Source organism: Nannobrachium achirus, assembly GCF_963921795.1.
Source record: "Nannobrachium achirus genome assembly, chromosome: 12".
Classification (NCBI taxonomy): Eukaryota; Metazoa; Chordata; class Actinopteri; order Myctophiformes; family Myctophidae; genus Nannobrachium; species Nannobrachium achirus.
In genome coordinates this window covers 18,200,174-18,225,710 of record NC_137832.1, presented here as the reverse complement: position 1 = coordinate 18,225,710, position 25,537 = coordinate 18,200,174, and the positions used below count along the sequence as shown (strand labels likewise).

General features: G+C 41.2%; 2 protein-coding genes across 5 annotated transcripts; both read left to right on the top strand.

The window, feature by feature from the left end:
- Window positions 1–6,579: 6,579 nt before the first annotated feature.
- Window positions 6,580–16,657, top strand: LOC308295437 (potassium voltage-gated channel subfamily V member 2-like; the record flags this gene model as incomplete). Its single annotated transcript, XM_080738490.1, has 5 exons — window positions 6,580–7,176; window positions 7,999–8,691; window positions 10,223–10,457; window positions 13,098–13,157; window positions 16,554–16,657. Exons 1-5 carry the CDS (start codon window positions 6,685–6,687, stop codon window positions 16,655–16,657), a joined length of 1,584 nt encoding a protein of 527 aa, XP_080594616.1. The 5' UTR covers window positions 6,580–6,684.
- Window positions 16,658–18,126: 1,469 nt separating this feature from the next.
- On the top strand, window positions 18,127–25,491 carry LOC308295053 (purpurin-like). 4 transcript variants are annotated; one of them, XM_080737996.1, is made up of 7 exons: window positions 18,127–18,179; window positions 21,228–21,330; window positions 22,216–22,333; window positions 23,087–23,223; window positions 23,669–23,781; window positions 24,447–24,659; window positions 25,132–25,486. In XM_080737996.1, the coding sequence occupies exons 3-7, from the start codon at window positions 22,217–22,219 to the stop codon at window positions 25,143–25,145; spliced, it is 594 nt and encodes a 197-aa protein (XP_080594122.1). In that variant the 5' UTR covers window positions 18,127–18,179; window positions 21,228–21,330; window position 22,216; the 3' UTR covers window positions 25,146–25,486. The 4 variants fall into 4 exon arrangements, with proteins under 4 accessions (XP_080594122.1, XP_080594124.1, XP_080594123.1 ...); XM_080737998.1 differs by having other exon boundaries at window positions 18,133–18,152; XM_080737997.1 differs by having other exon boundaries at window positions 18,133–18,172.
- The last annotated feature ends 46 nt before the right edge of the window (window positions 25,492–25,537 follow it).

Here is a 25,537-nt window from a genome sequence, read left to right as displayed (position 1 = left end):
TGATCCGCTCAGCTGAACAGCTCTGGGGGCAAATATTCATGTGATAGTTTGGTTGACTTGTGCTATAGGCTACTTGTGCTATTTTAGACAGATTCACTTTTTATATTATACAGTAAACATACTTCACAAACAAGCAGTGCATGACATGTTCCTATGCATTATTCCTTGCACCACGAAGGGTGGTCTATATGTTTTATGAAATAATTGTATTATTCTTTGTTTTGAAAGTTTATTTGTCTGAATAGTAGATGTTTATGAACTTAAAATACAATTATAAGCGTGTGATTCTTTAACTTGCGGCACTTTTGACTTTGGACATTTTGAAAATATGAATTGGTTTCAACTCAGTTTTTTCTATTTCCACATTTTCATCAAATGGTCTAGAATAATAATCTTAGCATAGGGCCCTTCAAGATGATTTTGATATGATGCTTTTTTTCAAAGTTGTCACAGCGAAATGTCATTACCATCACAGAATCAAAACACAGATTTTAACATTTTACATGCAGGTCAAAGATTTGTTGTAAGTAGCCTACATTTATACAAATATATTTGAATTTTCTCTCTGACTCAATATATTGCCTTGGCTCAACAATGACATATTGTTTACAAATCAATTAATTGTTTCTTTTGAGCTAATGCAAATTTTGACTTTTAAAGACTTTCTCACAATGATTAAGTCCAGTGTCCAGCGCAGGTCACTCAAGTTACATTAAAGTCAAATAGTTCAGTCTCTCCTGATGCATTATATGGGTAATTCATTCAGACCGCTGCAACTGGCCTGGCGGAGACAATCAGGGACATGATTCAGCCCAGGAAAAAGAGAGGCCCTCATTTTTTTTTATATATATATATTTCGTCGTTGTCGGGTGGAAACCTTATATGTCCAAAACTGTTTGTTTTGTATTTATCATTTTAAAAAAGATTTAAACTAGTGAAAACAGCCGATCTACAAGCACACAACGCCTCGCACCGCGAGGCGTTGTGTGCTTGTAGATCTGCTGTTTTCACTACTTTTGTGCAACGGCCTTGTATGTTAAAGTTTTACTATGTAACTTTTTTTATAAAACAAATCTTAAAATTGTCCTAACTGTTAAATCGCTAAAGTTTTAGAACACCCACTCCGTTATTTTCAGCTTCTGAAGCCTTCTCTTTATATGTTTTCTATGAGCCGTGAGGGGGGGAGAATTTCGCGCCATGATTACGTAATCTGCATCATCTGTATACGTTGTGTATACGTTGCCCAATCACATCGCCGATCATGCACACATGGTACACTACCGGCCAATGCAGCGCATCTTGAAGTGGGGTCGCCATATTTGTAGTCGCCCGTGTGTCTCTTTACTCAAAAGGTAATTCTCGCCTACCAGGCAGGGTGAAATAGTCCGTTTCTCCGGAATGCCTGAACGCACAGGAACCAGGGACCCCTCTAAAGATAGCTCTCGGCGTTGTGGAGGCAGACGCGGGGGTGTGAAGGTACGAAAAACGGGCGAAAGACGCGAACGCGACCGCGGTTTGCTATATGGCTACTGACCACTAGTTGAGAATCTTACACAGTATAGCTTTAAAGCAGGGCTTTGCTTTGCGAAAAAATGTATACATTTGAAACTTGGAGATACGAGGTTTCTGCCCGACAGTGACGATTTACTTTGTTGGCCGCCCATCTCCCAAAATGGAACGAAGGCCGACATTTTACTTTTATTTTTTTCCTAATGGCCGGCCTGGACCAGGCCGGGAATGAACCGGACGTTCGGGAGTTGTCCCGCTTTTCCCAATGGCCAGCACGTCCTTGGAGACAATGATTGACAGTTGTTAATGGAGATGAAATTATGTCTGTCAGTGAGGTCTGATGTGACGTCTGTCAGTAAGGTATGATTTGAACCAGGAGAGGGCGACAGTGTTAGTGATTCCAAGGGGGATTTGAGGTGTGAGATGCAGGGACATGCAAGAAATGTTAGAGGCAGGGGCTGAAATTTCTAAAAAGGGCCTTTGGTGGAAAATAGCAGACTTCCAAGCAGACTTCCAAGCTCACAACGCGCCGTGCTGCGACGCATTGTGAGCTTGGAGGTCGGCTATTTTCCGTGTGTTTGACCACACTGAACTAAGCATAATTTCTACACAGAAAAGGCAATTCTTTCAACATAAGTTGCTGCATTTAAGTTCAGGAGAGTTTGGACATGGCAATTCTCATGAATACTGCCTTCAGGCTAATCAGGTACGGCATGGAAAGAGGGCATTTGCATTTCTTTCACCATAGTAAAAACTGCATTCATGGTCTGGAGAGGGCACTTTTTACAGACGGGTAAAAGGGCAGGGGCTCGAGCCCCTGCCCTTTCATGTGTGCACGTGCCTGGTGAGATGAATATGGAATGGTGTGTATTATGGTATCAAAAGCAGCGCTGAGGTCACGAGGAGGTTAAGTGAGCCGTGTCAGAGGAGAGCACAGAGGCGTCAATTGGGTATGGCAAGCTATGGCAGCTGCCATACCTTGGCTACAGAGGGAAATAATAAAATGTAGCCTACTTTTCATCGTGCCTGTTGCTAAGGTATGGCAACATGACTGGTGTCTTGCACGCGCGCCCAGTCACGTTGCCATACCTTAGCTTTTTCTGAACTGACGCCACTGGGAGAGCAGGAGGTCATTCATGTGCTATGTTTGGGGTGGAAGCCGGATTGAAACTTTAACCCTTTCCTGTCAATGAGCCCATCACAATAGGTCAGAGGAACAATCTGTGTTTGCGTATTCCATTTCACTGAACACTGTACAGTATGTGAATGTGACAGGGGTCGGGGGGATTACTGCCAGATGTCAATGCAAGTCTTTGTGACTCATATCGCATCCATATAATTGTCTGTGGATGTTGATTATAACCTACATCCCGGCTTTAGTAAGCTGCTTTAAAGAGCCTGTAAACATTGGGTCCCTAAATCTTTGCAAACAACAGGAGGGCCTGGGAGGGCATGATGATATTAATCCTAGCTGAAGGCCAAGTGTGCTTTGAGACTCAATTCTTAGATTAAGTACTTTTATTTGACAATATGAGTCAAAGAGTGGCTGAAGACTAGAGGGAGAGCTTCAGCGACGGATGAATTATGACAAAGCTAACTGCCAAGACTCACATCCACATATGTATGGTATACAGCATTTCCCACTGAATTAACAGGGAGGGTTCTATTTTCCAGTGATAGACAAATATATAAATTGACACTTTTTTAAAAGTTTAACTTCGAGATGGGATTGTTTTTATTTTTTGGAGATGGTTTCCCAGATGGTAGATGAGTGAATCCACTTAAGATGAAGCTAAATAACTGGTGATACCCAATTTGACAAGGATACACAATCTGCAAAAACGTACAGTATGTGTGTGTGTGTGTGTGTGTGTGTGTGTGTGTGTGTGTGTGTGTGTGTGTGTGTGTGTGTGTGTGTGTGTGTGTGTGTGTGTGCATGCATGCGTGCGACGTGCGTGTGTGTGTGAGAGAGAGAGACAGATAGGTTTTCTTCTACAATAACAGATGGTTTATAGGCTGAGTGCTACGTTTGAATGTCGCTAACAAACATTTTATACCAATCAGCTGGAGGTGGGACCAGAGCGTAATAACGGTTAACATTATGAGCCAATGGCCTTGCAGGATGTCATTTGTGTCCAAAGCAGCCCTTATAATCAGCATGGTGGAAGTCAACGGAACCCTGTCCCCCCCCCTCCCAGTAAACTGTGGAGTACCTCAAGGGAGTATTCTAGGACCACTGTTGTTCTTAATATACGTAAACGACATGTCATCTGCTTGTGACTGCAATCTGTTTCTGTTCGCGGATGACTCGGCTCTCCTAGTCTCAGGCAGAGACATTTTGCAGGTTGAAAAGGCCCTTAACTGTGAACTTAACAAGATCTGCACCTGGCTCAATGACAACAGACTCTCAATTCACCTAGGCAAAACTGAATGTATCCTCTTTGGATCTAGTCAGAAACTTAGCCTAGTTGAGAACTTCACAATTAAAGTAGGTGACACTGTGATAGAAAGAAAAAACCACATCTGCTACCTGGGTTGCATCCTGGAGGCTAACCTATCCAGTGAAAAAATGACCACCAAGGTAATCAATAAAGTCAATCAACGAATTCGCTTCTTGCAAAGAGTTGCCCCACTGATATATTAAATCCCGAAAGACACTAGGAGGTGCTCTTATTGGGCCCCTCATTGATTACGGAGTCCTTGTCTGGTATCGCGACGCCCCAGCTGCCTTAAAGCTAAAGCTCCAAACAGCCCAAAACAAACTAATTAGGGTTGTGCTTGGTCTCCCTCCTCTGACCCACCTTACCGAGCATCACCACGAAAGCGTGGGGTGGCTCAAAGTAGCTGACAGAGTACAGCATCTTGCAATGGGCCTGGTGTACAAGATACACTACACCTCCAAGATTCCCATGTACCTGACAAACTACTTCTTAAAGGTCAAGGATGTTCACGATCATAACACCAGAGGCAGCTCCACTAATCATCATCAGCGTAGATTTAACACTAAACAAGGCGCTAACTCGTTCTCCTGCTATACCATCAACATGTGGAACGCCCTTCCACAAGCCCTAAAGGAGAGCAAATCCCTAGCCTCCTTCAAAATTGGTATGAAAAGTCACCTTCAGACAGCAGCTACCCGTGACTTGTAAATAGACTAAGCCCCCATGCTCCCCCCCCCTTTTTCTTTGTATTCTGCCTTTTGTATTTGATGTTATGCTTTTGAAACTGATATTATCCTAGATAAAGTACTATGTTCTATCCGTCTGTCTTTCAATGTTATATGAGATACTTAAAGTGTGGTTCCTGTGGAAATAAGCCTCGGCTTTCTAGGATCTCCTTTTAGTTGACCTTGTACCAGTGATTTGTACTGTCATGAAACTGTACTTTTTTCTATTGCAAACTTCTAATAAATTCTTCAATCAATCAATCAATGCCAATCAACTTATAAGAGGATAAGAGGATTCCATCCCCGAGTTATGTCTACAGTAACTGTAGTTTGGTTGCATGGAATATTTGATCACTGATTGATTATTCATTCAGTAGGCCTATGCTACCATGTGTTTCATTGATGTTTGTTGTTTGGATGAATCAAGCAGAAGGTTATATTATGATGAGATCCTGTGGTTTGTTGGTGGAACCCTCCCAACACCTGCCCCTGACCAACCACCCCATCAGGAAGTAGGCTAAATCTTAATGCCTTATATCCTCTTTCGTCTACCCACTCCTTTGTTCAACTTTAATTGAGACGAGGGAGGGGGGGGGGGGGGGGGGGGGGGGGGGGGGGGGGAGGGGGGGGGGGGGGGGGGGGGGGGGTCTTAAAGAGAGACAGACTGTGAGATAATAGAAAACTATAGTTGAGATAACAGAAAATTAACTTCACTGCTTTTTGTTAAGACAGAAACTGGAATGTCTTCCACAGATTTGATTATTGATACTTAAAGGAGCTACAGTATAGTCAACTTCTTCTTGAAAAAAAAAAAAAAAAAAATATATATATATATATATATATATATATATATATATATATATATATATATATATATTAAATGAGCTTCAGATATGTGTTTCTGTTCAAAAATGTCCACAAAAAGCGTAAAATAATGATAAAATAATCATTTTGGCCTTTGTCAGACTGACACTTTGTTTACATCCTTTCAATCCATATAAAAGAATAGACTAGGATGTAAACAAAGTGTCAGCCTGACAAAGGCCAAAATGATTATTTTATCATTATTTTACGCTTTTTGTGGACATTTTTGAACAGAAACACATATATGAAGCATGAACATTATTGTTATTTTAGCATCTGTTTTTCAAGAAACAGTTGACTATAGCTCCTTTAATAATGATTGGTCACTTGTGGTTTTGCTCAAAACAACACAAGCATGGTATATTCTAACCAACAGCCTTCCAAATATAACCTCCCTAGAATAATCTAGGGATTACATATACACCAGACTAGATTAATAAAACACAGCCTCTAAGTATTTATGTGTGCATGTACTGTAAGGACAAGAGCTTGATCTGTTTTTTTTTAATTCTCATTTCCTTGTTTCCAAACAAAACTACCGATTACACACAAGAAGTTGTGCATTGAATTTGTGTTTGAAATGTATAATGTATTTATTTATCAACTTGTTTCGTTAATACATTTTGTGAGTTTAGTTTCAGCCTACAGGCAAAGCACGTTACTTGTTTGTTTGTTTTGAAGTGAGACATTATTCAAAGCTACTTTGGGATTTATTATCTACGTAAAGTGCAAGTTAAAAACATGAACCAAACATTCAGCGAGATGTGCCACATTGCAACGTCACATTGAGCCGCAGGGTGTTTGAGTCAGAGGATAATGGTACTTAGACATCTTGTAAGCGTGGATCCTCTCTGTCAGCAACATTAATGGGGCCATGAGGCATCCTAGTCACATCCTCTTCCATGCTTAAGCAGACGAGGGAGTTGGGGGTGTAGTAGAGGTCAGGAATGCTTGTGGATCTCAGTGTGTTGGCTGCCGTGTAGTCTGGGGGAGTGGACAACATGGCCAGCACCACAAACATCATTAACGTGTGTAATAGGAGGCAGACCCTCTTACCCAACTTCAAGGTCACAGACACACAACGGAGAGGCTCGGAGGACGTCCTTCCACTTGCCAAGGAGAGCTCTGTTAAGTCGTGGAACTCCATGCAGGAGCTGAGAAGGGACATCTATGACATCAACGCAGCATATGAGGAGGAGGTCTATGAAGATGACGATGACACATCCAACAAACAAAGTTCTCCCTCCAAGAAGAACTACATGATCAATATCAATGTAGGGGGTAAGAACTACCAGATTGCCTACAAGTTGGCCGCAAAGTACCCCAAGACCAGGATAGGACGCCTCGCCACTTACACTGACCACAACATGAAGCTGGAGCTTTGTGATGACTACACCGCGACAAACAATGAATACTACTTTGACCGTGACCCTGATGTCTTTCATAACATCTTCCTCTTCTATCGGACTGGTGTGCTGTATATCAAAGATGAGTTGTGCCCCCGAAACTTCTTGGAGGAGATCAACTATTGGGGGATGAGGATCAAAAACACCCACCGTTGCTGCCGCATCTCCTTTGAGGAACGTCAGGATGAGATTAATGATCAACTGAATATTCAGAGGGAGCTGGAGGCAGAGGTAATCAGTTCATATTATGGTATATTGGGGTATTTTTGTTGATTATATACCTTTATGCCGGATCTAATGTAACAAATCTATCCATGTCTTAATTTGGATGAGTACATAGCACTACAATTTGGTGACATTGATATAGCAACCTTATTAAGATGCTAGAGGAGGGGATGGTCACTGGCCGGGACGTGCTGGCCATTGGGAAAAGCGGGACAACTCCCGAACGGCCGGTTCATTCCTGGCCGGTCCAGGCCGGCCATTAGGGAAAAAAAAAAAAAGAATGTCGGCCTTCGTTCCATTTTGGAGGCTGGGCGGCCAACAAAGTAAATCGTCACTGTCGGGCAGAAAACCTTGTATCTCCAAGTTTCAAACGTGTACATTTTTTCGCAAAGCAAAGCCCTGCTTCATGTTACAAGGCTGTCGCACAAAAGTAGTGAAAACAGCAGATCTACAAGCACACAGCGCCTCGTGGTGCGAGGCGTTGTGTGCTTGTAGATCGGCTGTTTTTTTCACTAGTTTAAATCATTTTAAAAATGGTTTTGGACATACAAGGTTTCCACCCGACAATGACGAAATATAACACATGTAATTGGCCCACTGGCTTGTCACTTGTCATGATCTGAAATGGCAAATCTTTGAGTAGCAGCAGCGCTATAGAGAGAGATCTCTCTCTATAGCGCGCAATGAGGGCCTCTCCAACTCTTTTTCCCCAGGCTGAATCAGGGGCCCAGCATGTCCCTGCTGACGATCCATTGAATTAATCAGTGTATGTTCATTCTCATCTTCCTGTTTGTTTCTCAATTCACTCCTACCACCGTGGACAACTAGGTGGAGATCGAGGAAAATGAGGAGCTCTTCCAGGACATGTACTTCGGCCATCAGCGACGTGTCATCTGGAACCTGATGGAGAAACCGTTCTCCTCTGTCCCGGCCAAGCTGATGGCAGTGTTCTCCAGCCTGTTTGTCCTCATCTCCCTGGTGGCTATGACTCTCAACACCGTGGAGGAGATGCAGTACAAAACAGCCACCGGCAAGCTGAGCGGAAAGACCTACTGTGAATACGTGGAGTCCCTGTGCATCGCCTTCTTCACCATGGAGTACCTCCTGCGCCTGGTGTCCACCCCGGACCTCGCGTCCTTCAGGAGGAGCGTTCTCAACACCGTGGACCTGATTGCGATCTTGCCTCAGTACGTCCAGGTCATCCTCGAGCTGTTCGACAGCCATGACAACTACATGAAGCACGAGGCGGACATGCAGGCCGTGGGGCAGGTGGGAAAGTTGGGTCAGTCGCTGAGGATCATGAGGCTGATGCGCATTTTCCGCATCCTTAAGCTGGCGCGGCACTCCACGGGGATGCGGGCGTTTGGTTTTACCCTCCGTCAGTGTTATCAGCAGGTGGGCTGCCTTTTCCTCTTCATCGCCATGGGCATCTTCAGTTTCTCTGCCATGGTTTACACCGTGGAGCATGACATGCCGCAAACCAACTTCACCAGCATCCCCGCGGCATGGTGGTGGGCAGCTGTAAGTAACACAAGTGTACACAACACAAGGGGTGTAGGTGTGTGTGTGTGTGTGTGTGCGTGTGTGTGTGTGTGTGTGTGTATGTTGTGTCAGGCACGTGCACACATAAACATAAAAGGGGCTTGATCCCCTGCCCTTTTATCCGTCTGTAAAAAGTGCCCTCTCCAGACCATGAATGCCGTTTTCACTAAATGCGAAAGGCAAATGCCCTCTTTCCATGCCATACCTGAAGGCAGCATTCTAGATAATTGCCTTGTCCAAATTCTCCTGAACTTGAATGCAGCGTCTAATGTTGAAAGAATTGCCCTTTTTGTGTAGAAAAATCCATGCAGTTACGCCACCTTGATTATGCTTCGTTTAGTGTGGTATCAAGCGTCGACAATAGCCGACCTCCAAGCTCACAATGCGTCGCAGCGCGACATGTTGTGAGCTTGAAGGTCTGCTATTTTCGATATTTTCACCAAAAGGCCCTTTTCGAAATTTCAGCCTGTGCCTCTCTAACATTCTCTGCATGTCCCTGGTGTGTGTGTGTGTGTGTGTGTGTGTGTGTGTGTGTGTGTGTGTGTGTGTGTGTGTGTGTGTGTGTCATGTGTCTACAAAACATTGCTGATTTTTCTCCCTGATGAGGTAGGTATGCTATAAAATGAAATATACCTTTTTGATCATTCTCTACAATGCATCAATCATTCAGGTTTTGGTAGCAGCATTGGTAAAATAGGCTCTCTCCTTCCTTCTTCCTCCCTCTCCTCCCCAAACCCCCTACCTCCCTTTTTAACTACATTAACTATAATTTAATCCTGATTAAAATAATAGACCAGAAACCTTTTAACATAAAACCCCATATCTGCTTCCATTACTTAAATGTTTGCACAGTTTGTGAAAGGAGTCTTAAAGGGATACTGTAGTTCAGCCCCCCAAAGAATACATATATTTTTTCTATTTATTACTCACCCTGTGAAGACTTGAATTCATTCAGCAGTGGTTCCCTGTGGAGACAAAGTTAATATAAGATTTGGGGTTGAAATTATCTCATGCTTAAGGCTTGGACAGTTTATCAATTTAACTCGATTTTAGGGGTCCATTTGGTTGAATTCTTTCAAATCAAATTCCAACCAATTCAACCAAATTCTGAGAGTCTCTTTAGGCCTAGAATTATTGAATGCTTTAACTATTGAAAAATAGCAGACATACAAGCTCACAGCGCGGCACCGCGTGTCGCGCTGCGAGCTTGTAGATCTGCTATTTTTGAAAAAGTCGTGAAAATGTGTGCAAATCTTTGAATATATGTATTTTCAAAGCGAACGCTTGTAACTCAAAATTTGCTTCTGGGGGGTCCCTGGAACTAATATTTTGAGGTGCTAGGTCCGTGGCCAAATAAATATCATTTTGGGGGTCATTCACATGAAAAGTATGAGAGCCACTGACATAGTGGTCTCTCAAGAACAGACTAACTGAGCTCCAGTTAATTTGACAATCAAGATATCCACTTCTGAATCGTCAGTGATGTTTGTTCTTGTACTCTCCCCTGCAGGTCAGCATCTCCACTGTGGGTTATGGAGACATTTTCCCAGAAACCGTACTAGGCCGCATCTTCGCTTTCATCTGCATCTCCTTTGGGATCATTCTCAACGGCCTGCCCATATCCATTCTCTTCAACAAATTCTCAGACTACTACGCTAAACTCAAGGCCAACATCTACGCGGGCAACATGAAGAACCGTGGGAAGATCAGGTTTGGCCAGAGGACAAAGAGAAGTATGAATCTCTGTTGCGGACAGAGCGGACATTCTCACTTGGAGTGATATCAGACGTGGGTGTATGTCTTGTTTTTTTATAAATCTTTTAATAATAAAAAGCTTTTTGGGAAAACAGGTTGTAAAATGTAGTTATACTTTGTCCCTTGCACCTGTTTGCAACACGTTGTTGCAGCTATGCCTGTAGATAGCCTATATATTTTACGTTTGTGTTTCATTTGTGTCACACACACATGACAGACACACAAACGTATAAAGGCTCTAACAGAGTCCAGGGTGAAGAGCTATTCACTTCACCTCGTTGTAGTTTCCTAGCTATCACCTAGCCTTTGTTATGTATTTTTAGGTGATAGCTAGAAAACTACACCGCGGTGAAGTGAATAGCTCTTCACCCTGGACTCTGATAGAGGCTTTAGAATACTAGGCTTTAGAATACTAGAAGACTCACTCACTCACACACACACACACACGCACACGCACGCACACACACACACACACACACACACACACACACACAGACACAGACACACACACACACACACACACACACACACACACACACACACACACACACACACACAGACACAGACACACACACACACACACACACACACACACACACACACACACACACACACACACACACACACACACACACACACACACACACACTACATTATATTACTATGCAGAAGCACTCATATGCAGATATACCCATAGATTATATACAGGTACATACAGTACTTTTGGAGCAAAGCAGTATTTATTTTTTCCTGCTGTTGGGAGTTGTTTCTGTCTTTTCTTAATAAAAACTATATATTTTTTCAATGCTTCATTTGCTCTCAGGTGTATCTTTTTTTTTTAATAAACGTGCAATAAAGTTTGACATGACATGATGACTTTGACATTGCAACATGGCCTACAGTATGGAATTTAACAATACAGTTGAACAGACATTTTTCATTTGTGGGAAAAACACAATATATCATAGCATCCTTCCGATTGGGTGATGAAAAATATAAAATATGGTTCCTAGGAATAAATAAGTATGAAATTATTATTCTGTTTAATATATAATTCCAGTCTCAATGTACAGTAGTTAACCTTTCATAACATAACCACATCTGGAATCCCTGGAATGTATGCTATGCTATGCTTATACTCTGCATGCTTTTGACTGCATGCTTTCAACAAATAGTCATCTTTAAAGATACAGCAGCAAACATCTTTATAATGATCTTGAATGTAGCTGGGTTATGGCTTGAAATGTATGTACAAACAACGAGGGAAACCAATTTGGAAAACCCCAAATGCCATATTTGCTGCCTCTTTTATTTATTGTCAAGCACAAGCCAATCAAACCCTGTCCCTGTATAGCCTTAGTTTATTGCTTAAAATAAAATAAGTTTCTATTCTGCCAATTGAATATTCTCATCATTGAATGAATGTTAAGGACCATAGATATAGCATAATACACCTGGACCATTCATGGATTGCCTACAATCTATACATCATTGGAGACCTACATGCAGCTCTCTACTGTCCCCTTGTGGAAGGCCTTTGCCCGTGCACTGCAGAACTGAGAGATAATTTTCAGCATTGTTATGTAAGTCTAATCAGTATAATACAAACAATAAGATACGGTAGCCTTGGACACTCAAATGTATTTCTATAAGTGACTTTCATAATATAAAGTTATACAATAATGGTAGATAATATAATACATACTGGATGCGTACATTATATTGGTAGGTGGAAAGACTGGTGTGGTGAAGCCTCTATGCCGGTTTCGCATAGAGATGGGACGTACGCGAACGAATTGAGTATTTTGAACGGCTCTTTGAAATGAACGATTGGATCCGGTTCGCAGTAGGGGGCCGTTCCTTTCTAATGAACAAACAGTGGTGGGAAAAGGAAAAGTACTCAATTGCTTTACTTGTGTAAAAAATATCAATAGCCTACTGCAATCAATTGTGGCCTACTCTGCCACAAGTAGAAGTTTGGAATGTTTTGAGTAGGTCTAAAAGTACAAACGTGTTGGTATCAAAATGTTAATTAAAGTAGCCTACAAAGTACCAATAGTAGAAAAAGTATTCATTATGCAGAATGTCCTGTTTCACAGGTTTTCCAAAAAATGTTAATTAAAGTAGCCTACAAAGTACCAATAGTAGAAAAAGTTTTCATTATGCAGAATGTCCTGTTTCACAGGTTTTCCAAAGAATAAAATGTAGAAAAATCATTTGAAAATAGCAGATCTATAAGCTCACAATGCGCGACGCATTGTGATCTTGTAGATCGGCTATTTTCAAATGGCAGGTATGTACCAATGTATGTAAGAAATAAATGTATATAGGGTTGAAGTTATTTGTAATTATAATCAAAATCTACAAAGTAACTAAACTAGAATGAGCCAGTCTTTTGAACGGCTCTTTGAAAGGAACGGGATCCCAGAGATTGAGAGATCCGGCTCAATCCAAAGAACCATAAATCCCATCTCTAGTTTCGCATCGGGCAAGAAAAGCATAGATCTACAAGCTAACAACGCATTTCATGGCGGTGCGTTGTTAGATTGTAGATCTATTATTTTTTGACGTCATCGGTTTCCCACAATCCCTCACGCTAGTAAAGTCACCTCTGTGTTGTTGTTGCACAGCAAGCCGCAAGAAGAGAACACAACATGGCTCCTCCTGTTGCAGTGTCGCCGCTGATCAAGGTTTGTGGATTAAACATAATTGCAATACGGTAAATTTTGTTCTGTAGCGAAATAACTCATAGCAAATATACTGTAGCTGCAGAGAGCTACCAGGCGAATGCTACATTGCTACTCGTAGCTAATAAGTTAGCTGTTTGTGTGCGTGTGCGTGTGCGTGTGTGTGTGTGTGTGGAGAGAGCATGCAAACCCATTCAATGCATAAAACCATAAACACTGCAGCAGATTCAAGCCTTGCAACGTTTAAAAAAAAACTGCATTTGATATACTCACAATTTCTCTAGTATTATTTGAACTAATAATAATAATTGTTTTGTTAGTTTTTACAAGCCATTATTGTTCTTATAGCTTATTAATAACACGATCATGTTTTGATTGGTAATTCTGATTTATGTCGTTTTCAACAGACAGCAAGATATTCAGCTCTTATTGCTGGCATCGTCTATGGCAAGAGGCGATATGGTGAGATTCTCTTGAGTTAACGTTCAAACGTGTACAGAATGTACTACCAATAACACGAGGTCACACACACCCACGCAGAGGTGGGTAGTTGAACTTGAGATCCAGTTTTCCAATCTATTCTTCGCTCTATGGTGGGATTTCCAACAAAAACATAAATTCACCACAGGGTTTTGTATTTGCCAAGCCATGCTTTTGATTACTTCTGAAATCATAATCTGTAGGGGTAGTAACCAGATTGAAACATAGGAAAAGTTTAGGTTCTGGCACTGACTGTATGCCTGGGTCTGAATATGTAGCCTAAACCAGTGTTTCTCAACCTTTTTTCTGCATGGGTACACTTTATGTCCCAAGAATCCATGGGCACACCAACATAATACAGGGGTGTAAATATTGTCACTGTCAGGAAGAAACCTTGTATCTCCAAGTTTCAAATTTGTACGTTTCTTCGCAAAGTAAAGCCCTGCTTCATCATACAAGGCTGTTTTCAAGGGGCACACTTGACCCTTCTCAGGGGCACACCAAAGGTCCCCAGGCACAGTGGTTGAGAAACACTGGCCTAAACAGTCTGTCAGTGTCAACACACAATCTGGGAACCCATTCAGTAAAAAAGGGGGCACCACCAATGTGTGTAGAAACAGTGTCTCAGTTTGGCTCCTCCCCTTTCTTAGTCCACTTCCTCCCTGGTTCTACATGTTTAAGGCAGTGGTGCTGACAATGCAGAATCTGTCTTGAGATTAGTCAACAAATAATGCATGTCTATTGTCTATCAACAGTGAATATAACTAGAAAGAATGCAATTCTGGGAAATTGCAAGTGTGGTTGCCTATTTATCGTCTGGATATCCACATTTATAGTCTGGATAGTTTACCTGGAAAGAAACTATTTATTGTCTAGATAGCCAGAATGTCGTGTGAAGCTTGACCTATTTATAGTCAAGTAGATTTTCCTATTTTTAGTGTGGGTTCACTGGGTTGTTTATCTAGAAATAAATAAAGTAACATTAATACTATATAGTGCAGGGGTCTTCAACAGGGGGCCCTCAGAGTTACTACAGGGGGTCCTCCAAATCCTTGTGTGATAGAAGCTTCTTTTCCTCCTTTTCTATATTAACCACGTGAACCCTAGCGTCCATATTCTGAGAACTTTAGCCAGAAATAGCAGATCTACAAGCTCACAACGCATCACGCTGCGAGGCGTTGTGAGCTTGTAGATCAGCTATTTTCGGCAAAGAGGTTTTGTGTAGAGGGGGAAAAAGAACGGACTAAGTACAGAGTGATGGGTCAAGTTTATTAAGTATTGACGGTTCAAGTGGTTAAATATCTTAAAACACAAATTGACATGAATCCAAAATACACTGATGATTGTGCTGTCAAACGAGAAAACTATATGGAATCTATGCAAAGGTTGTGGGGGGTCCCTGCTTCATCTCTCTCTCTAATAAGGGGTCCTTGGCCTGAAAACGTTGAAGACCTCTGCTATAGTGTGTTGCCCCTGTTGGGCAACCACACTAACAAATTCACGTTAAATAGTATATGTGTCTGTTAAAGCTATACTGTGTAAGATGCTCAACTAGTGGTCAGTAGCCCTATAGCAAACCGCGTTCGCGTCTTTCGCCCGTTTTTCGTACCTTCACACCCCCGCGTCTGCCTCCACAACGCCGAGAGCTATCTTTAGAGGGTCCCTGGTTCCTGTGCGTTCAGGCATTCCGGAGAAACGGACTACTTCACCCTGCCTGGTAGGCGAGATTACCTTTTGAGTAAAGAGACACACGGGCGACTACAAATATGGCGACCCCACTTCAAGATGCGCTGTGATTGGCCGGTAGTGTACCATGTGTGCATGATCGGCGATGTGATTGGGCAACGTATACACAACGTATACAGATGATGCAGATTACGTCATTTTGGCACGAAATCCGGTCCACGGCCAGGATCATAGAAAACATATAAAGAGAAGGCTTCAGAAGCTGAAAATAACGGAGTGGGTGTTCTAAAACTTTAGCGATTTAACAGTTAGGACAATTTTAAGATTTGTTTTATAAAAAAAGTTACATGGTACAACTTTAAACTAAACTCTGCACAAAAAGAAAGTAAACTTGACTTCGGTCCATTATATCTCCTTTAATAATACCAAATTATATTGTGTTTTATATCATTTGTATCGTTGATTCGTCACCTTTACAACAAGGTATAAAGCATCAGGCATTCGAGGCATGAGCTACACAGCCAAACGTGTGGGTAGCGCCGACCAAAATCTTGCCAAAATGGCTTGCAATACTGTTCTGCTGGCATTTACTCTCATTTTGGGCTTCCCTGACACTGAGCTTGAGCACTGAGCTTTAACAAAGTTTTTTTTCTTATTACTTTGGGAGAGTGCAATCATTCAATGCTCCAAGCAACAAAGGTAAACACCAAAAGAACAGTATTGCAGGCCTGCCAGGCCATTTTGACAATTTTTGGAGGGGCGCTACCCACACGTTTGGCTGTGTTGCTCATTCCACGAATGTCAGATCCGTATAAGCTGTACCTCGTTGTAAAGGTGACGAATCACCGATGACAATTATATAAAACACAATACAATTTGGTATTTTTTTTAAGATTTGTTTTTTTGGGCTTTTTATGCCTTTATTGATAGGACAGTAGACTGACAGGAAATGGGGAGAGAGATGGGGAATGACATGTGGCAAAGGTCGTCCGGATCGGGAATCGAACCGGCGACGCCAGCAGGCATCATAGCCTAGTATGTGGTATGCGCCTTGACCACCAGGCCAGCGGGCGCCCCACAATTTGGTATTATTAAAGAGGAGTTATAATGGACCGAAGTCATGTTTCCTTTCTTTTTGTGCCGAGTTTATATAGATATAATTAACCTGATTAGGACTGAATAATAGGTCACTTTGGAAAACCTGGACTTTTATCTTTACTTTAATACCCTTAGATGAACTGAAGCCCATCGCTGCTGAGGAGAGGAGGGTCGAGGAGGAAGAGAAGAAGATCCGAGAGGAGAAGGAGCGCATCGCCAAACAGCTTGCAGAGGGTTAGCATTAATCATCAAAGTCTTGCCAAGTCAAGAAATAAGTCTTATTCTGCTTCCCAGTTCCCACATAATGATAGTTATTAGATGCAGCACAGCGTTCCATTCTTCTCATGAAGCTGCTGAACAACAAAATAAACAGATACTGTAAACAGAGCCCAAGTACATCTAGATAGGATTTGGTTTATTTAGTTTTCTTTAAGCACCCAAAAGTGTCCGTTACTGAGATGGACCCCACAGTGTACTTTCTATACTCGGCGAGTCACAATTACAGGGTTCCCACGGAATCATGAAATTCCTGGAAATATTTTGAAATTAAAAAAAATAATCCAGTACTGGAAAAGTTTGGGAATTTATCAAGGGTCCTGGAAGGTCCTGGAAAAAATAGCTATGCATTGTCTTTGGTTATTGATTTTGTTAATAACTCTGAAATGACAAATTTAACATTGGCGAATCTGTCAAATATTAGAGGCAGAAATTGTGAAAATAGCAGATGTGAGCATGTAGACCGGCTATTTTCACAATAGAACCGTGTTATACAAAATTCCTCAACTCTTAGTGCTCGTCAGGGTGCCGGGGTCCCCAGTAAAAATATGATTATTTTGGGGTCACGGCCTGAAAAGGTTAAGAACCACTGGCATACACTACCTGTCTTTGGGCATTGCACATAGGAGTAAGCGACTTGTTATTGAGCCGAATTATTGTTATATAGTCCTGGAAATCGGGTTAAATATTCTGGAAAAGTTTTGGAAATTAATTGGTAAAGATGTGTGGGAACCCTGCAATTACGAATAATCTGATATTTGTTTTTTGTCTTTACAGCAAGTGAAGATACCATTCTGAAATGAACGTGGAGAAGAGATGGGCTTCAGCATGAAGATCCCGACATTGTTGTGTGCAATTTAATTTCCAACCTCTTTTGTGGTCCTTACTTGATGCACCGAGGTCAAGTTCAGGTCAATCCCTCTTGTTGTGGATGTGTTCACTCTTACCTTGAAGATGCATACCTCGTCTGGCCTACCACTGTCCATGGACGTTATTTACATGACAAAACTTGATGCTTTGAATCAGCTCTGTAATATCGCAACGGCAACTTGTACAATATTGTTTTTCAGTTCATGTTTATACTCAAAATAAAAACAGAACGACATGGTCACTATTGTTTACTGAAGTTTTGATTGCTAATTGATTGCTAGGATCTAAGGGTGTCTCTCCTATTACAGTGAAGCAACTGCAATGTTGTCAGTATGAGTTATGCAATATCTACTGTCGCAGGTAAGAGGTACCATAGACATAGAAAGGTAGACGCCTCCTCCGCTCTGGGGTGCTGGTCAAAGAGGACTGGCAATTTTCCGGAATTCTGAAAGATGCTTCTTTGGGCGTCACTGAATGGGACGCTCGGTAGGCCAATCAGATGCGGGAGCAGCAGAGTGCCTTCCACAGTTCCGCACTTCCACCAGTCCTGTTTTACCAGTGTGCCAATGAACTGCAGCGGTGGAGGAGGTATCTAGCTTTTTATATCTGTGAGAGGTGCTGTATGTACACGTTCTAGTAAATTTGTAAAACCTGCAACTAAATAGTTTTAGGGTGATACTTATACTAATTTCCTATTTTATAAAGGGTTATGGAAAACTAAGCGTAATGGCATTTTAAAACAGGCCTGGAAAGGTTTTGGAATATGAAAATACTAAGGTTTTGGAGAATTATATCAGACGCCACAATTAAAATTTGCACTTACTGTATTTCCATCACACTTTATGGAATGTTTGAACATTAAAAAATGTTATAAAGTCCTTGTAAAACCCATTGATCAAAATGTGCATACACCCCGGCTTTGGTCATTTCACATGGTATAGTAAAGCCACACTGGCTGATTCGGTCAGTGTCTGCACGGTATGGTGAACACCTAGATTCATAGCCACACCAAAATCCACATGTAAACTTAGCCATACTGACCGTAAAATTAATTATACCTATGACATCCACACTACTGGGAGATCTACAATATGATATTCCCCACCCTGTGGGGTGGTAAACAAATCTGGTAATACTGTACATTTACCACCCCCTCTGGGAAATAACTAAATATATTTTTTTCCAAATTTATCAAACACTCAAATTTGTTTTCAAGAGTTTACACTGAATAAAAAGCATTCCTATATTTGTCCTCAATTACTAAATTCACAAGCTTCATGGTTGAAATAATATCAGGTACAGGTAGGATAATGATCAGTGGTTCAATTTTGATACCTAACATCTCTTTTAAGTAAAAAGATCGGTCCTTGCTCATTTTACGGTACATTCACATTTCAGGAATTTGGCTACAGAAACATATTTCCCACAACAAAATAAATGGAAATAATCTTCAATTGTTTGATAACCAACATAAACAACCAAATATACTTAACCCTGAAGCATAGGCTACTTAGTTGCCACAATTAACCTGTCTACAAGCTTAACATGTCGCGACAAGTTGTGAGCCTGTAGAGCTGATATTTTCGGCATGCAAATCTGCTATTTTCAGCAGCAACTAGGTAAAAATTAAGCATTACAATGTTATTAAGTTGATATCAACCTGATCAAGTGGATGAACTTGAAATGACACGCTGGCAGGCCATGCCCTTTTTATTGCAATGATAATAATGATTATGCTAGTATGTACTGTCCTTTTTATATATTATTAAATATTGTATTGTAAACAATATGCATGCATCCATTCTGGGAGGTGAACATTCTGTGAACATAGCAGATCTGTAAGCTTGTCGATCGGCTATTTTCGGGGTCTAGTCAGTGGATCTTCCCTGGGTCTTCTGGTCAAGTCAGTATAGGGATTAAGTGGTTAAACTGAACCTTTTCCTAAAAGGGGAGGGTAGCATGTATAGCACCTCAACACATGGACAAGCTGCTTCCTTGGTGTACAGCCATTATAAACAGTGTTCATTAAATAGTGACTGCTTAACACCTATGCATACTATTAATGCTATTATTAAACAAAGGAGTTTCTTTATGTCAGACCAATGGGTTTGTGTTGAGTCTTCTATAGCTTCCATATATTTACTCTTTGCAGGGTTCAGATAATTTACTTAGAGAACTGCACCACAATTAAACATTTGATGTGGTTATACACCAACTGTCATATTTAATTTGACCGAAGAAAAGGTCTCTGCCATTATTGCTGTGCATTGAGACACTGATACAAACTGTTATGCCTTTGTTTCCCCCCTGTACAGATCAAGTCTGTCCTATGTTTTGACACGTGGCAATAGCATGGCAATGCCAACCTATGAATAGGGAGGGCTTATTCTTAGCAGCACAAGAAAATAACTTGGGATTTATGAGATCGCCTGACCAAGGTTGGGGCATGACATGTGATTACATCACATAGGGATTACATTAATCTGAAAAAGTAACTATTACAGTTTTAAGATAACTAAGATACAAAAAGGCTGTTCTTGACGGGGGCAGTTCTCCACTTAGAAACATCCCCATTCAGAAACACCCCCACTTAGAAACAGAGTCTGAGCATTCACCAGTTTAGCATTCACCAGCGTCGGCAGGATAGCATTTCACCAGGTTAGCATTCACCAGCATCGGCGGCAGGTTAGCATTTCAGCTTCTAATGTTTTGTAACTTTTCATCATTAATAATTCCATGACAATATTTTTGTTCAATGAAGTTTGGACTTATAGATGTGTCGTTTTCTGTGTTTTCCCTTATTTTTTAGACTACTCATTTAGTGTGTTACAAAATCATTATATAAATGTCCAAAATAGGACTGTCATTTATAGCTTGCGGCCCTTGGACTTTATATATTTTGCTGAGTGGCCCCTGAGCCATCTTAAGCTGATTAGCCCTGATTTAGAATAATGGGGAAATAATGTTTCTGAATGGAGATGTGAATGTTTCTGAATGAAGAAGTGTAACCTAGGTTTAGGTGACACCTCCATTTAGAATAATGGAAGTCAATCTTCTAAATGGCAATGTTTCTGAATGGAGTGACAATACATTTGTGGGGAGAGTCTACTTGTTGAATATGCCTTTTATTGTAAGATCTGTATTAGTGTATTTATATGGAGTTTATTACTGATTCTGATATACTGTATAGTGCACAATATACCTCATAAGCACAGCAGTACTGACAATATGACTGTATATGTCCTGTGTCTAACACATGACACTGAATGAGTACTGGTTAGATCAGGGTTCTAATTGGTCAAATCTAATAATTTAATCTATGTACAGTATACTTCATATGACAAATATGAGAAATTAGCAGACAAAACAAGCTCATAACATTGCACAGTGGTGTGGATTTCCCCCATAAAATCAAGCAATAAGCCGCTGTAGTAACTCAGATGCCGAAAATACACCTGTTGTGTGATGTAAACATTGGGCTTTGGCGTCAAACCCTTCGAGACATGTGCTAGGCCCAACAACAATTACATAAACCTTATATCAGTGTGGGGAAGGTTCAACAGCTTACTGGTAGGATTTGGTTAACTGGATTATCCATAGATTTAAAAGCTGCATTTAGGTTTCAAGATGTGAAAATAATCAGGGAACTCGTCTGCTCCTCAGGTATAAAAGGCTCACAGACAGGCTTCCTGTCACAAGTGGAGACATTCAAACAACTATTTGGAATTGGACGTTTCTGCCTCTTGCTGCTACACTCGCCATTCAGGTAAGCGGTTACTGCTTCAAGGGGCTTTTTGTTTAAATGTGATGCGATACTTAAAGCCGTTTACAATATTTCTGATATTTCAGCACAGTTCAAAAGGAAAATGCCTACTTGATGATGTGAAGAAGTAAAAGTGCAGATGACCAGCAAATTAAAGAACAGTTATTTTATTTAGTTGGGGTAGATCAAAAATGACCAACATGTGTACAATATAGTAAATTTAGAGATAAATCTATGGCAGGGGTGGGCAACTTTGATGATGGCGATGGCCACTATATTTCCACCTTCACTCCAGAGGGCCACATTGCATATTGCTATGTCCTACTTTGTCATACAAAAAAAGAAAAATAGCAGATCTACAAGCTCAAAACGCATCGCGCTGCGATACGTTTTGAGCTTGTAGATCAGCTATTTTTGCCTCTTTTAAATTGGAATCCTGAATTATTTGTTGATATTTTTTAATTGGAATCCTGAAATGTAACATTTTGATTCAATTTCAAACGCATTTAGTTATATACTCATGTTAACTTTATGAACTTAAATACAAATATATTGGACATAAAAAACCTGTCATTTTAATACTACTATACTAGTCATTAAGCTACTAATATAGACTGACAGCATTACAGAAGGTCTGACTGAAGGTCATGTTTGCATGTTTGGAATTGTAACAGCTGAAATCAATAATATATCAGTATTCCTATATTAACCCGAGGGCCGCATTAAGTGAAGGTCGGGGCCGCATGTGGCCCCCGGGCCGCCAGTTGCCCATGTATGATCTATGGAAATGCACTAAAAATATAAGGTTGCTGCAAAAAATAAAATAAAAAAGAAGAATCATACTGGGCGGAGTCACTTAAAGTGTGCCTATTTTTGTGTCCTGTCCAGGATGGACTTCCAGATGTTTGCCCTGGTTTTGATGTTCCTGGCCTGCGTGGAGCAAGGCCTTGCTGCTAGCTGTGTTGTCGACAGCTTCACAGTCAAAGAAGACTTTGAACCCGCCAGGGTGAGTCCAGGAATAGTTTGGTTTAGGATTGCTACAGAGTTACAGCAATATTCAAGCATATTCATTCATGTCCCTCTTTCGTTTTGTATGCAAATAAATGTAAATAGTATTATAACAACACCCTTGACATTTTCTCTGGCTGAAATATTGTACATGTACAGAATGGCCTTGAAAGGTTGTATAACTGCAGCCGCCTCTAGTAGGAACACTTTGTTAACCAGTGAAAAATAGCAGATATACAAGCTCACAGCGAAAGTCGTGAAAATGTGTGCAAATCTTTGAATAGATGTATTTTCAAAGCGAACGTTTGTAACTCAAATTTTGCTTCTGGGGGGGGGGGTCCCCTGGAACTAAATATTTTGAGATGGGGGTCTGTGGCCAATATCATTTTGGGGGTCCTTCACATGAAAAGGTTTGAGAACCACTGACATAGTAGTCTCTCAAGAACAGACTAACTGAGCTCCAGTTAAGCGAAAAGGACCTTTTCTTTGACGATGGCCGGCCAGATTGCTGACATAGAAACATGGGTTTTTCAAAAAAAACCTTAGAAGGATTCAAAAGACACTTATAGAATCGGGTCAGAATTCTAATTTTCACAATTTTTCAAAAATAGCAGATCTACAAGCTCGCAGCGCGGCACTCGGTGCCGCGCTGTGAGCTTGTATATCTGCTATTTTTCATTAGTTAAAGCATAAAATAATGATGCCCGTTCTAAATGGGTTAAATGTAATGTGTGTTCTTGTGTGGTTGCAGTACGCGGGGAAATGGTACGCTCTGCAGAAGAAGGACCCAGAGGGCCTGTTTCTGCAGGACAACATCATGGCGGAGTACACTATCGGTGACGACGGCGCTATGGTGGCCTCTTCCCGTGGCAGGGTCACTCTGTTCGGGTGAGCAGCACTCCTCCTCCCAAATCATATCGTCGTTGTCGGGTGGAAACCTTCTATGTACAAAACCGTTCGTTCTGCATTTAGCATTTTAAAAATGATTGAAACTAGTGAAAACAGCCGACACAACGCCTCGCACCGCGAGGCGTTGTGTGCTTGTAGATCGGCTGTTTTCACAACTTTTGTGCAACGGCCTTGTATGATGAAGCAGGGCTTTACTTTGCGAAAGAACGTACAAATTTGAAACTTGGAGATACGAGGTTTCCACCCGACAACGACGATATACTCATCAAAAATGTCAGTGATTTGATATATTATTTTGTACGATTCATTCTGAAGGATTATTGCTAATGGAATTCGTTAATAAGAATCGTGAATTAATCTTACGCAATTATTTCTGGGAAATATTTGTGAAAATGTCCCTTGCTTGTGCACAATGGCTCTACAGATTCTGGGTGGTGTGTGCTGACATGGCCGCCCAGTACACTGTGCCTGACCCCACAGCCCCCGGCAAGATGTTCATGAACTACCAGGGACTGGCCAGCTACCTGTCCAGTGGCGGTATGTACTCTATGTCTCATCATTTAATGAATACTGAGAGAGACCTGTGGTGGAAGGAGTACATTTTATTTAATCAAGTATCAATACCACAATGTAGAAAAAACGTACAAGTTAAAGTCTGGTGTTCAGAATTTACTTGAATAAAAGTACAAAAGCATCTGCATCAAAATAGTATCGAAAATAGAAATGACTCATTATGCAGAAGTTCCCGTTTGACAGGGTATCATAATGTATTCAAATCTTTTGAAAATAGCAGATCTACAAGCTCAGGATCAGGAAATATCAGAGGTTTAAATAGGGCCGAAGTAGTTAATGACAGTTTTGTAATAATAATAAAATTAACTAAAGTTTTCAAATAATTGTAGTGGAGGTACATAGAATTAGAAGTAAAAGCATTGAAAATTGGAAATACCCCAGTAAAGTAAAATTTGAAATTGAAAAATCTCAAAATTGAAAATTAAGTACAGTACTTAAGTAAATCTACTTAGTTACTTTACATCACAGAGAGAGAGAGACACACACACACACACACACACACACACACACACACACACACACACACACACACACACACACACACACTAACCCTTAGTCTAACTAATGAAACTTAGAAATCTTTTTACCCCCACACACACTCTGAAACCTCTTCCTCCCTGCCTCTCCAGGTGACAACTACTGGGTGATCGACACCGACTACGACAACTATGCCATCACCTACGCCTGCCGCACCCTGAAGGACGACGGAAGCTGCGACGACGGATACTCCCTGATCTTCTCCCGCAACCCCCGCGGCCTGCCCCCCGCCATCCAGAGGCAAATCCGCCAGAAGCAGGAAGAGATCTGCATGGCCGGAGAGTTCCAGCCCGTGCTGCAGTCCGGTACGCACGCACTGATATATATATTTTGCAAACACTGACTGCAACCTAGCGTTATTCCGTTGTCGTTGGGTGGAAACATTGTGTGTCCAACACCGTTCGTTGTTTATTAACTTTCAAATTGTGAAAATAGCGGATCTACAACGATCCTCATCTATGATGAGGCCGGGCTTTAATTTAAAACGTGCAAATTTGAAACTTCGATAATGAGGTTTCTGCCCGACAGTGACGATTTGAAGGCACTTTAGACAGTGATTTGATGCTCTTATTTAATTAGAACAAATGTCATGTAAGAAATGAATCTGTGGGAGCATCAGTGGTACAGTCAGCTAACCTCTAACGCTAGCATGCTGAATGAATCACAGGCACTACAAGTAACCTAATACTGCCAAAGATACTTCAAAGGGTGTATGTCATCACAAAATCTGATTTAAACTAATCCTTCTTTTCCCCCTTCTTTGTTTCCTCTCAACAGGAGCTTGCCCCTGAGCATGTCCCTTGGTGAAGGTTGTTGTGCGGCCCTGTGTTGTGTCAGTCTGTTCGTTCCGCCCAGGATGAAAACATCACCCACCAAAGACTCACACAGAGGGGATTATTGGACATACTGTGTTAAATTTTGCCATTTACTGCTCCCAAAATGTGAAGATGACGGAAACATCTAGGGAACCCAATTCAAAGCTTCACCCCCATCAATTGTAAAAAACACAAAGCAAAATCAAATTGATTGCCAAATACAATTAAAACCTCAGGTGATTGACAGAATCACCTTCCACTATTGTCACAGTGTTGGGTAACATCAGCATCGATCAGTTGGTTTGTGTTGGCGAGTGGTGACAATAAAGTTTTATAAAGAAATGTACACTTGTCATTGTCCTTTGTCA

What these genes read in the sequence shown, in the direction of transcription:
- LOC308295053 (XM_080737995.1), top strand. Translation starts at nt 19,933, where the DNA reads ATGAATAGGGAGGGCTTATTCTTAGCAGCACAAGAAAATAACTTGGGA. An exon ending in TATGAGATCGCCTGACCAAG is followed by an intron (nt 20,003 to 21,227) that starts GTTGGGGCATGA and finishes TCTGCTCCTCAG; the next exon opens with GTATAAAAGGCTCACAGACA. An exon ending in AAGACTTTGAACCCGCCAGG is followed by an intron (nt 22,334 to 23,086) that starts GTGAGTCCAGGA and finishes GTGTGGTTGCAG; the next exon opens with TACGCGGGGAAATGGTACGC.